The sequence below is a fragment of the Rhinoraja longicauda genome, chromosome 11 (assembly GCF_053455715.1).
Source record: "Rhinoraja longicauda isolate Sanriku21f chromosome 11, sRhiLon1.1, whole genome shotgun sequence".
Classification (NCBI taxonomy): domain Eukaryota; kingdom Metazoa; phylum Chordata; class Chondrichthyes; order Rajiformes; family Arhynchobatidae; genus Rhinoraja; species Rhinoraja longicauda.
In genome coordinates, this window is record NC_135963.1 from 26,009,611 (window position 1) to 26,022,578 (window position 12,968).

The window sequence follows — 12,968 nt, forward strand, 5'->3', positions numbered from 1 at the left end:
ATAGACACCCATAAACATTAAGCATGTGTGACCTATGAATGTTAAATACAACATGACAGCTATGCTGGCTTTCTACAATACTTTCCAAGGCTCTGAATTTAACACCCATCCAATGCCAGCAACCCAACACATCCCTCACCATGACTCGGATCTCCTTGGGGATTCAGTGGTTTCCACATCGTCCAACTTGATATTCCCCCATCATTCCGCTGCAACAACCTGACAACCCTTCAGGCATTTCTCTCTTGCACAGAAATATATTAACAATTTCCTTTATTTAATGCTAAACAAAAGAGGACAGAATATAAATGGGTCAATTTAAGGTTGGCAGATTATTGCTAATGGAAGGCCGATGTGATTAATACAAGGATCAGGTACAAGGACCAAGTCTTCAGTCATTTATATAGAACAGTACAGTACAGGCATGGGCCCTTCAGCCCACTATGTTTATGCTGAACATGATGCCAAGAACAACTCTTATCTGCATGCACATAATCTATATCCTTATCCCTGTCCCTATCAAAAAATCTCATAAATCATATCTGCCTCCACCACCACTTCGACACAGCATTCCAGGCACTCACCACCCACTGGGTAAAAAAAAAAAACTTGCCCCACATATCTCCTTTAAACTTTGACCCTCTCACCTTAAAGCTATGCCCTCTAATATCAGGTTTTCCATTTCTACCCATAATTTTGCATATTCATCAGGTCTCCCCGTAATCTCCAGCATTCCAGAGATAACAATCCAACCTTCCCCTACAGCCAATACCTCTTAATCCAGGTATATTTTTGGTAAACCTCCTCTGCACCCTTTCCAAAGACTCCACATCATTCCTGCAACGGAGCTGCACGCAATAATCAAATGCAGTTTAACACAAGTCCTATAAAGTCACAACATGACTTCCTGACTCTTACACTCAATGCCCTGACCAATGAAGGCCAACATATGCATTCTTTACTTCTCTATCTACTTGGTTTGCCATTTTCAGGGAATTTGCAATCTACGACAATGTAGCAGATTTTTCATTGCCACAAAAATACTGAACACCCATCCCTAACATGCAATATATTTAGCAGGGGCCCCAGGCACAGTCTTCAGCTGAAACCCATCACTGAGCTTGCTGCACCCATAGAATGGTTTTGACAGTTGGTGTGAACCCACCACCAGGTTCACCAGTTGTCAGTGTTACTGAAAAGGTATGAATATCTTCACAAACATTAAATCACACGAGACTTGTCAAAAAATACAAAGAAAACACATACTAACAAGAAAAGCACTTAAACCAAGTGTAATCAGAAAAGTGCAAAAGTGCTACCTCACTGCCAACTGCCACTTCCATTTATTTGTGGAATTGCACTGTTTATCCTGACTCAGGTTTGGTGAGCAGGTTTCCCAGTCCAAGAGTTGGGGACCTTAGGAAAATCCTCATGTAGCTCAGTGGTACAGGAGACACAACTGGTTTCAGCCCACACCCAAAATAGAAGTCAGGACTTCTGTGGAGAAATGTAGGCAAGGAGGCATTGATGGCAAGGTGGGCTAGAAAGATTTGGCCCGATAACTCAGATGAACAGAATACAACTTATCCACGTTTGCCAATAGTACAAAGTTAAATGGGAAAGTGAGCTACAAGGAGCATGCAAAGTGATGTAGACAGCTTAAGTAATAGGCAAGAACAATGCAGATGCAATGGACTGGGAAAATTTGACGCAAATCAGATTAGCTAGATGAATTGAAAAATTTGTAAATGTTCATGTGAAGGAGGATGAGAGAGTACAAGAAATAAATGAAGTTACTGAGCAGCTATATATCGGCATTTCCCACAAAGATACTATGGTATCTTGCTGTTACTGCACATTGTTTGGTAAAACCGTTTCTGGAGTACTGTGATTTTGATCAATTTGCAGCTTTAATGGGAACCAAGTAGAATTCAAGTCATAAAGCGCAGAAACTTGCATCGGACATGACACCCACCACTGATGTTTATTTATATTCATCCATTTATTTTATTCTCCACACACTCCTATCAACCCCTTACAGAACCCGTCACTCAGCAACACACTGGAGCTGATTAGCCCATCAAGTCATAAAGGTTTTGGGCACAAAATGCTCGAGTAACTCAGCGGGACAGGTAGCATCTCTGGACAGAAGGAATGAGTGACGTTTCGGGTCGAGACAATTCTTCTGAAGAAGGGTCTCGGACTGAAACGTCACCCATTCCATTCCTTCTTCTGAAGAACGGTTTTGAACCGGAACTTCACCCATTCTCTCTCCCGAGATGCTGCCTGTCCCGCTGAGTTACTCCAGCATTTTGTGTCTGTCTTCGATTTAAACCAGCATCTGCAGTTCCTTCCTACACAGAAATGTTTGGGATGTGGGAGGGAACTGATGCAATCAATGCTGTCTCAGGGAGAACTAGCAAACTCCACAGACAGCGCAGGACATTAAACATTAGGAACTTGATTTAACTCATTCACTACAAATCATTAAACTGTGTGTCTAAATGCAAAATCACGAACCCAGTAATAAACTTAAATAAATTCAGACACTGTAAAACAGGTAAAGTTTACTACTCATTAATTCACACACAATCGAGGTTGTAGAAATTCACATTAATTTACTCAATTTAATAAAAGAACCTTCGTACCTCAAAAGTTAAAACAAATACCTAGTTTAGAGCCAGCATTAATTTATTCTGCAGAACTTCAGCCTAACTTCTATCTCCAAGATAAGTCCAACAGGAGAAAAGAAAGCGTTGCTGAGAGCACTGACTACCAGTGTTTTCGCTTGTGCATATTCAGTTACACCAGAGCAAATGGTGTCGACATTGTGCAGAACACAAATTTCTCCTACTATAGCCTTCTTGTTGATACTGTCATTTGCACAGATGCTACAAACTGTATTGTTATATCTTAACGAAAGCTATTAATCTTGCATTCCTTGCCTTTTATAGTCATAGAGTGATACAGTGTGGAAACTGGCCCTTCGGCCTAGGTTGCCCAACTGGCCAACATGTCCCAGCTACGCTAGTCCCACCTGCCCGCGTTTGGTCCATATCTCTCCAAACCTGTCCTATCAATGTATCTGTCTAACTGTTTCTTAAATGTTGGGATAGTTCCGGCCTCAACTCTTTCCTCCGCCAGCTTGTTCCATACACCCACCAACATTTGTGTGAAAAAGTTACCCCTCAGATTCCTATTAAATCTTTTCCCCTTCACCTTAAGCCTATATCCTCTGGTCCTCGATTCACCTACTCTGGGCAAGAGACTCAAGAAATACAGACGCTGACACAAATACAAGGTGAGATGTAGATCACACCTTCCCTAGTCAACAATGGGCCTACCTGGGTACCACCCTGTCCAAGGTCATTCACCCATCCTCTCACCTCCAGGTCTTCACCCACCCTTTACTTGCAGTCTGAAGAAGGGTCCCGACCCGGAACATCACCTATTCTTTTTCTCCAAAGGTGCTGCCTGACCCACAATGTTACTCCAGCACTTTGTGCCTATCTCAGGAGAAACACAACCGGATTAGACAGAGTATGCGAGATAGCAAAGGGTGATAAGGCAACAACAATGGAAGAACATTCAAAATAAAATTAAGAATTTTTGTTGGAATTGACAGAGTGGATGGACGATAAAACGGCATAACAAAAAAAAAAGTTCAGCACATTCACTGCTGCAATTTAAAAAAAACGTTTTGTGTAAAGGGTATCCCACTGTGAATACTCAACGCAACATGTTGGATATGATTTGTTCTAAAGATATTGAACGATGTAGAAATTTCCAGTACAGTGTTAGGGAATGAAAGTACAGTGTTAATTATAGACTAAAAGGAGAAAGGAGTGCTCAAGAAGGGTGCAGTCAAGGAGCATGATACAGCGCCAATTCAACCATTTTACCCTTGCAGAGTATATGCAACTCACCACAATTTTTTTGTGCAACTTTGCAATGCCCTACCCACTCCATCCCCATCATATAAATGGAATTCCAAGATATAAATTAATCGGCTTCTATCATCCTTTCTGGAAGTGCACTACCACTATTAAAATTCTTATTTTCAAAGGCTTTGAATTTCATTAACTCCCTCCAACACCAGTCCAAAATCACACAGAATTTACCAAATTCCCCCAACATTTTTCCTGCATCTATCCTGTCCAATCTTCTAAGAATTTTATGTTTCTATAAGATCCCCTCTCATCCTTCTAAATTCCAGTGAATACAAAGCCAGTCGACCCATTTTTTCATATGTCAGTCCCTAAATCCCGGGAATTAACCTGGTGAACATACGCTGCACTCCCTCAATAGCAATAATGTCCTTCCTCAAATTTGGAGACCAAAATTGCACACAATACTCCAGGTGCGGTCACCAGGGCCCTGTACAACTGCAGTAGGACCTCCTTGCTCCTAAACTCAAATCCTCTCGCAGTGAAGCTTTCTTCACTGCCTTCTGTACCTGCATGCTTATTTTCAGTGACTGATGTACAATGCATGCTTACTTTGAGTGACTGATGTACATACAACAGAATGCTGGAAATAACTTAGAAGCAAACCTGTGCTTTTCGACATATGGGAAAATATTGATTTTATATTTAAAAATGGAAAATATTGTTCACAAATGACCAACTCATTAATCAATTAGTAACAAACAAAATAATGGCAATTACTTGAAGCAACAAATTTCTTTTTTTTAGGTGACCCATCTGAACCAAACAGTTCACATATGTGATCCACTATTAAGAGCCTGCTAAGTATAAATCTAATTGCAGGTGCAATCAAAACCCTTTGATTTAACCCTAAAATGCTGTGTCATTAAAAAATGATATTTTCTGTTTATTTCACCGTTACCTACCATTAGCAAGTGCAGCATGACCAGGTGAAAGCAGGAGTCCAGACAGGAGATGCAGTTCTCCAACCTCGTTCTCCCCTGGGCCTTGATTCCACTTCACCTTGCTCCAACTTGCAACCTGCATTCCTTGGGCACCACAATACTGACCCTTTGCTAAACCATTTTGGTGACCCTTGTTTTTTAATAAACCCCCCACCTCCAATTTGAAAGCCACTGCTCCAAATTATTGGATAGATTGTGCCTTTTAACAAAACAACAGCATAAACAGAAAAAGGAAAGATGGTGTGTTACTTGCTTCTGACTTTTTGATAACATTAAGAATGCTCTATGACTTAGTAAAGGGGATTGGAAAACTTCTTAGGACACCATTTACAAGAATATTTAAGAATTCTTGACGGTCTACATGGAATACTTTATTGTAAGCGAGAAGCTGCAGAAAATAGAGGTCATAGGTGAATAGTAAACATTAAAAATATGAATTAAAGGTTATTTGACATTCACTTTCACCTGAGTAGAGGGAAGAGTTCATGACGATGTTTACAATCTCATTTGCTCAATAACCTAAAAATTAATCTAAGGTTGCCAAATTCTTGATCGCAATAGGGAACAAAGGAAATGGGGAAAAAAGCCAGTAGGTTTTACCATTAAGAAAACATTGCAACACAAATTTAAATACAAAATATTGCAAATTCATCAAACTCCATATGATGATTTTAGGATGAAAAGGGATAAAGTTGGAGTTAAAATAACTTTTTAACATTGGCTTGTCAGACAGTAAAAATACAGTTAAAGCCAGAATTTATGACCAGCCTTATAAAGTTATGTAGATATCCAATTTTAAAATGGATGTTGGGGGGAAAAAAAACGAGATTTAGACTGGTTGGTAATAACTACTTACACAATTAGGAAAAATGTGACTATTCTGTGGGCAAAATTCAACAATTCAAAATTACCATTAATGAGAGACTCAGATGAGGATCAGAAAGTAGTAGAAGGCATGTAAATTTTAATTTCCAAGTTAAACAAAAACTTAAGTAGTGATATGCATGAATTGTTAACAGTTATAAAAAGGCATTGGTTAGGACAGTTTGAAGTCCAGTGTTTCATTCTGATCACCATGACTTGGCCCATCAGGTGCATAACTGCTCCCAGGAGAGCATTTCCAGTCTTAAAAAAAAAAATCTGGAATGCTGGAAATACTCGGCAGGTCAGGCAGCATCTATGGAGATAGAAATAGTTAACATTTCAAGTCCATGCCCTTTCATCAGCTCAGCTAGAGTATTCCCAGAACTTAGTTTTCATTTCAGATATCCAGCATCCTCATTTTCTCCACCTCCAATCTGTCCCATTCCCACAAACCAACTTCCTTTTGAAAGCATTAACTGATTGCGTTTCTACTATCGTTCCACATAATTACTTCTCGTTCCTAACCACGACTAGTAAGAATTTTCCTCACGTTCCTTGCACAAACAGCCAATTGGAGAGCTTTCAACTATTTATCTGGACTATGCCAATTATAAACTTATACAACTACTATCAAGTTTCTCCAGTCTTCTTTGTTCCAGGAAAACATCCTTAGCTTCTTCATACTAAACTTACAGCTGAAATCCCATTCCAGAAAACGTTCTTATAAAAGTTTCCTACAGTCATTCCGGTTATTCCTAAAGTGTGCAGCTACAATCGGACACATTACTCCGGTTAAGGCTAACTACAATTTGTACATGTTCAGCATAACTTTTTTCTATTTATGAATCCAAAGATCCAGTAAGTTTTGCTAACCATTTACAAGATGGGCTGTAGATGGGGTTTTTTTTAAATGGGCCAAAATAGGTGACACTGGACATAGAGTAATCCATTTAAGCCTATTTTCAGATGGAAAGTGGATGAAACATGGAGTTAAAAAAAGCAAGCAGCAGGTTTTTAAAAAAATGGGAGGGTGCAGAAGCAAAACGATTAAAGAATTTAATGGTACATATAAAATAATACAAAATAACACTGAAAATAAAACAGAAGAGCAAGACAAAAGAACATAATGTTAGAACTTGCTCAGAAGAAAGGACGTGTTACACTTTCATGAAATATTATTTGCACACATATCCAGGAGACAATTGAAGGTTTGCAGTATTTTAATCATTGCCAATAATTACAGTTGGTCAAAATTTGATTACATCCTTTAGAAATTATGTAATAACTAGTCTTTAATTATATGTTTTTGATATAAAATGAATTCTGTGCAAGAATTTGCACATCTGTGTGTGTAATATGTTTTGAGGTTCAGGATACAAGAAAAAAAATAAAACAGCCTACCAAAAAGCAAGGATGCGAAGTTAAGAAGATGAAAAATGAAAATAAAACTGCTGGAGGAGTAATAGAAGCAAAACTTCAAATAAAATAGTTCTACAATCACAAAAACTTGGTTGTTAAGATGCTGACTTTTCATCCTACATACCGGCTCTTCAGCAAGTTTCTCCAGTTGCTGGATGTAAGGGCTGATGAGGGAGTGCAGGTTCCTAAGGATTTCCTCCACCTGAAGAGCAGAGAGCAGGAATCCTAACGCCTGCATCAGCCACATACACTGACTTGTCTAAAAAGGAAAAAAGGAAAAGCTCAATGATGACAAAATATATATTTTTAAATCATAAATTCGTATTTTGTAACACCAAAAAATGTATTTTATAAAAGTAAATATTTACCAAAAATTGCCTCAAAACAAACCACCAGAACCAAACAAGTAAAATCAAACAATTAACATTGTGTAATCTGGGCAACTTCAGTGGATTTTGAAATACATATAAATGCTGATTAGTCACATTGTGAAATGTCCTGTGGGAGCTTTGAACAGCCCACACTCAACATTACATACTCGCTTGTATTCACTGCAGTTTAGAAGAATGAGAGGGGATCTTATTGAGACGTATAAAATCATAAAAGGACTAGACAAGCTAGATGCAGGAAAAATGTTCCCAATGTTGGGGGAGTCCAGAACCAGGGGACACAGTCTAAGAATAAAGGGGAGGCCATTTAAAACTGAGGTGAGAAGAAACTTTTTCACCCAGAGTTGTGAATTTGTGGAATTCTCTGCCACAGAAGGCAGTGGAGGCCAATTCACTGGATGAATTTAAAAGAGAGTTAGATGGAGCTCTAGGGGCTAGTGGAATCAAGGGATTATGGCGAGAAGGCAGGCACATGTTACTGATTGTGGATGATCAGCCATGATCAGAATGAATGGCGGTGCTGGCTCAAAGGACCTCGTGCACCTATTTTCTACATTTCTATCATTTTCAGTAACTTTTTAATAAACGTTGCACAGGTTTCCCCCATGCCACCCCTCCCCAGCTGGCTCTGCAGTCTAGTCATGCAGTTAATTCAGTAGAAGTCTTGTTGAAATTACATTGTCATTGAATTATCATTTACCAGTAATGTTTAAAACTACTTAAAATAGATTTAGATGGAAATTACAGAAGATACACTGCTCATTTTATACCATGTGGCATTATTTAAGTTGTATAAAGTTTAAACTTTCCACTTTTTTTGCACTAAAATTAATTTTATATAAATGCTAGGATGAACACATTTATTAAATACTATGTACTAAATCAACATATTTAATCCAGATATATAGGGCATTTAAAACATTAACATTTAAAGCAGCTTGGTATTAATTTTACATTTATCTTCATAAAGAGTGAAAGAAGAAAAAATGTGATGGAGAGAGAAATAAGCACAAAAAGTTATATCAGAGTTTTAACTGTCATCAGTAAATCTTAATCAACTGACCTTATGAATTTGCTTCATTAAAACTTCCTATAGAAAACAATAGCAAAAAAAAAAATACCAGTTATCATCTGTTACAATGCAAGAACCTACTTCATAGCTGCCTATCATTTAACCTCAGGCCTGACAAGTGTTTCACTGAAAATTCCAATCCGGCCAACTAATTAAAAGTAATAAATAATTAAATGAATGTATCACATTATTAAAGACACGTAGATGGAAAATAGATATGAACAAAACTCAAGAAATATACCCGTTCAATCTATTTCACTAGAACTGCAGCTTTTATACTATTGATTTTCAAACAATGCTTCTAACAGAACACAGCAATCTTTATTCATTTTTGATTCTGCACGTATTTATTTCACAGCTTCCAAAAAAACAAAAAATGGAAATATAATGCTAAAGTGGGCCTCAATCTATAGGCAAGGACTTCACAGTGCAAGGTTCTTTTTACTAGAATATTTTTTACTCGCATTGACAATTTATCAGATATTGTTGCTTGTCCAGCTTTCTTCTTATCTATGCACATTACAGTGCTTCCAAAAGTGCATGATAAACACCAGACCATTGTTAATGATGGAATTTTAGAAAAGTTCCTTGATCCATACGATTCTTGCATCTCACAGTGAATTTTCAACCTCAGAAGCAAATATCATTAACTATTTTGCAACAGACTCTCTGAAAAGTCATTTAGTTTTTCTAAATAAGTGTCGTACCTCACACATATAGCCATGCAGAGAAATTAAATTTTCTATTATAGCCTAAGCATACTGCGCACTATTTCTAAAATAGCAAAACCTTTAGTCTTCTAAATGTAAAGAGATACAGTAACTTGTTGCAGTAAATATAGTCATTAAATCTCTACAATCATTACCTGAGAAACAGCCACAATATTTGCAGCATAGGGAGGTAGGTCATACTTGCATTCTCTACAGATCTTCTTCAGTGTGGAAACACTGGATATGGAAAGCTCTGGGTTGCCCAAAGCATGCAATACCAGTGGCAATACACTGTTAATCATCACTGGATGATCAGCTAGCCATTCGGCCAATGCACCTACAAAATAAATTGATGGATTTAGACCAGCAAGTTATACCTGTCAAAATCACACTTAAACTGCAACCAACCAGAGCGACCATCATAAGAATGTGGAATCAAGGAACTGCAGATGCTGGCTTACAATAAAAGACGCAAAGTGCTGGAGTAACTTAGTGGGTCAGGCGGAATCTCTGAAGAACACTGATTGGTTGACATTCCGGGTCTGGATTGCAGATCCAGAACGTCTGATTGTAGGAGGGGTGGGGGGTAGAAAGCTGGAAGAAAGGTGTGGCAGGGCAAAACATGACAGGCAATGGATGGATACAGGTGAATTTTGATAGGCAGATGGTTAAACAAAGGCCAGAGATGAAAAGACAGAAGTATGAGACAAAAGATTGTAGAGTCAACCACGCCTGTGGTTGAGACAGATGGATCAAGAACGGGGAGAGAAGTGCCAGAGATAGTCCAGGTGAACTTGAGGGAAGGGTGGAAGTTAGTGTAAAGTTAATGAAGTCAGCAAGTTCTGCACGGTTGTGGGAGGCAGCCCCGATGCAGTCGGCGATGAAGCAGAAAAAGAGTTGGGGAATGGTGCTAGTGTACATTTGGAACAAGGATTATTCCACACAACAGACTAAAAGGCAGGCATAGCTGGGCCAATGCAAGTGCCCATGACTACACCTTTAGCTTGAAGAAAGTGAGAGGAACCAAAAAGGAAGTTGTTGAGTGTCAGGACAAATTCTGCCAGGCAGAGGATAGTGCTAATATATAGAAATTAATTGGGTCTCTGGTCAAGGAAGAATAGTGAGGGCCTTGCGATATTCCTGGTGGGGGAAAGTGTAAAAGGACTGAGCATACATGGTAAAACTGAACCAATGGGGGCCTAGAAATTCAAAGTTATCGAAGAGTTAAAGGTATGAGAGATGTCTGCACTGCCTCAGTTGTAGAAACATAGAAAACAGGTGCAGGAGGTGGCCATTCGGCCCTTCGAGCCAGCACCGCCATTCATTGTGATCATGGCTGATCATCCACAATCAATAACTCGTGCCTGCTTTCTCCCCATATCCCTTGATTCCACTAGTCCCTAGAGCTCTATCTAACTCTCTCTTAAATCCATCCAGTAATTTAGACAATAGACAATAGCAATAGGTGCAGGAGTAGGCCATTCGGCCCTTCGAGCCAGCACCACCAATGTGATCATGACTGATCAACCAGTACCCCGTTCCTGCCTTCTCCCCATACCCCCTGATTCCGCTATCCTTAAGAGCTCTATCTAGCTCTCTCTTGAATGCATTCAGAGACTTGGCCTCCACTGCCTTCTGAGGCAGTGAATTCCACAGATTTACAACTCTCTGACTGAAAAGGTTTTTCCTCATCTCCGTTCTAAATGACCTACCCCTTATTCTTAAACTGTGGCCCTTGGTTCTGGACTCCTCCAACATTGGGAACATGCTTCCTGCCTCTAACGTGTCCAACCCCTTAATAATCTTATATGTTTCGATAAGATTTGGCTTCCACTGCCCTCTGTGGCAGAGAATTCCACAAATTCACAACTCTGGGTGAAAAAGTTCCTTCGCACCTCAGTTTTAAATGCCCTCCCATTTATTCTCAGACTGTGGCCCCAGGTTCTGGACTCCCCCAACATTGGGAACATTTTTCCTGCATCTAGCTTGTCCAGTCATTTTATAATTTTATATGTTTCTATAAGATCCCCTATCATCCTTCTATACTCCAGTGAATACAAGCCTAGTCTTTTCAATCTTTCCTCTTATGACACTCCCGCCATCCCAGGGATTAATCTCGTGAACCTACGCTGCACTGCCTCAATTTCAAGGATGTCCTTCCTCAAATTAGGAGACCAAAACTGTACACAATACTCCAGATGTGGTCTTACCAGGGCCCTATACAACTCTTTACTCCTATACTGAAATCCTCTCGTTATGAAGGCCAACATGCCATTAGCTTTCTTCACTGCCTGCTGTACCTGCACGCCAACTTTCAGTGACTGGTGTACAAGGACACCCAGGTCTCGCTGCACCTCCCCCTTACCTAACCTAACACCATTGAGATAATAGCTTGGAAGGGACTGGACAAGATAGGATGGAACCAAACTCTCCCAACCCAAACCACTCCCTCCCCAGGTACTTTCCCCAGCAACTGCGGGAAATCTAGCACTCATCACAATACCTCCTCCCTCACTTTCATCCAGGGATCCCATCAGACCTTCCAGGTCAGACACAGGTTCATGTGCACCTCCTCCAACCTCGCCAACTGCATCAGGTGTTCACAATGTGGCCTCCTGTACATCAGTAACACCAAGTGTAGACTCGGTGACCATTTCACCAAACACTTGCATTCGGTCTACCAAGTCTACTGGATCTTCTAATTGGTAACCATTTTTGAACTCCTCTTCCCACTCTGACCTTTCTGTGCTGGGGCTCCTCCATAGCCATTGAGGCTACACGCAAAGGGGAGGAACAGCACCTAATATTTGGCTTGGGTAGTTTACACCCAAATGTTATGAACATTGAATTTTCCATTTTTGGTAACTACAACCCCCTCCCCCTTCTTCCCCTATCCCCTCCCCCTTGTTTCCCCCCCTCTGTGCCCTAGCTGGACTCACATCTATTTCTCCTCTTCTACCTACATTCCTTCCTCTAGCTTCATAATTTGCAACTTTTCAATCCTTTTGTCTCACACCGTGTCTTTTCATCTCTGACCTTTGTTCAACCACATGCTCATCAAAAACTCCCCTCACCTGTATCCACCTATTACCTGCTAGGCTTTGGCCTGCTCTTTCTTACTTCCAGCTTTCTTTCTCACCTTACAATTAGTCTGAAGAAGGGTCCTGACTCGAAACATTACCCAACCATCATAAGACTATCATTTTCCAAATTAAGTGGGAAGCCACAAAAGCAAATGTTTTTTATGGAGCTCTCGGGTTTGGGTTTTACAGGGCAGCATTACATTTACTTCATTGAATGGTGTTAAGCGATTGTTATTCAGTGACTGGGCAGCCAATTTGAACATAGCAAGCTCCAAGTAACAACAACATAGTAATACAAAAGAGTAATATCACAGTTGCCGATGACTGGAAACTAAAATTAACTACTAGAAATACTCAAAACAGCATTTAGGGGAAAGACACAGAGTTCACATTTTAGGTTACCAGAGCATGTTAATGACTGAATAATCTATGTTTAGTTGCCTTGATGAAGGGATAAATATTAAGCAGGACCCCGAGCATAATTTCATTGATAGTAGGAAAGCTTTTCCCAGAACATAGGTATCAAAATCCAGGGGACAT

At 39.7% G+C, this 12,968-nt stretch overlaps 1 protein-coding gene across 6 annotated transcripts in view; it reads right to left on the reverse strand.

Moving 5' to 3' along the window:
* The window catches only part of ipo13b (importin 13b), a 90,851-nt gene that overhangs the window by 41,413 nt on the left and 36,470 nt on the right, over positions 1–12,968 (reverse strand). For all 6 annotated transcript variants that reach the window (XM_078408503.1, XM_078408502.1, XM_078408500.1 and 3 more), the window contains 3 exons: positions 9,501–9,682; positions 8,627–8,653; positions 7,299–7,433 (listed from right to left, as the gene is read on the reverse strand). In XM_078408503.1, the coding sequence (XP_078264629.1) occupies positions 7,299–7,433; positions 8,627–8,653; positions 9,501–9,682 (344 nt within the window). The remainder of the gene's footprint in view (positions 1–7,298; positions 7,434–8,626; positions 8,654–9,500; positions 9,683–12,968) is intronic.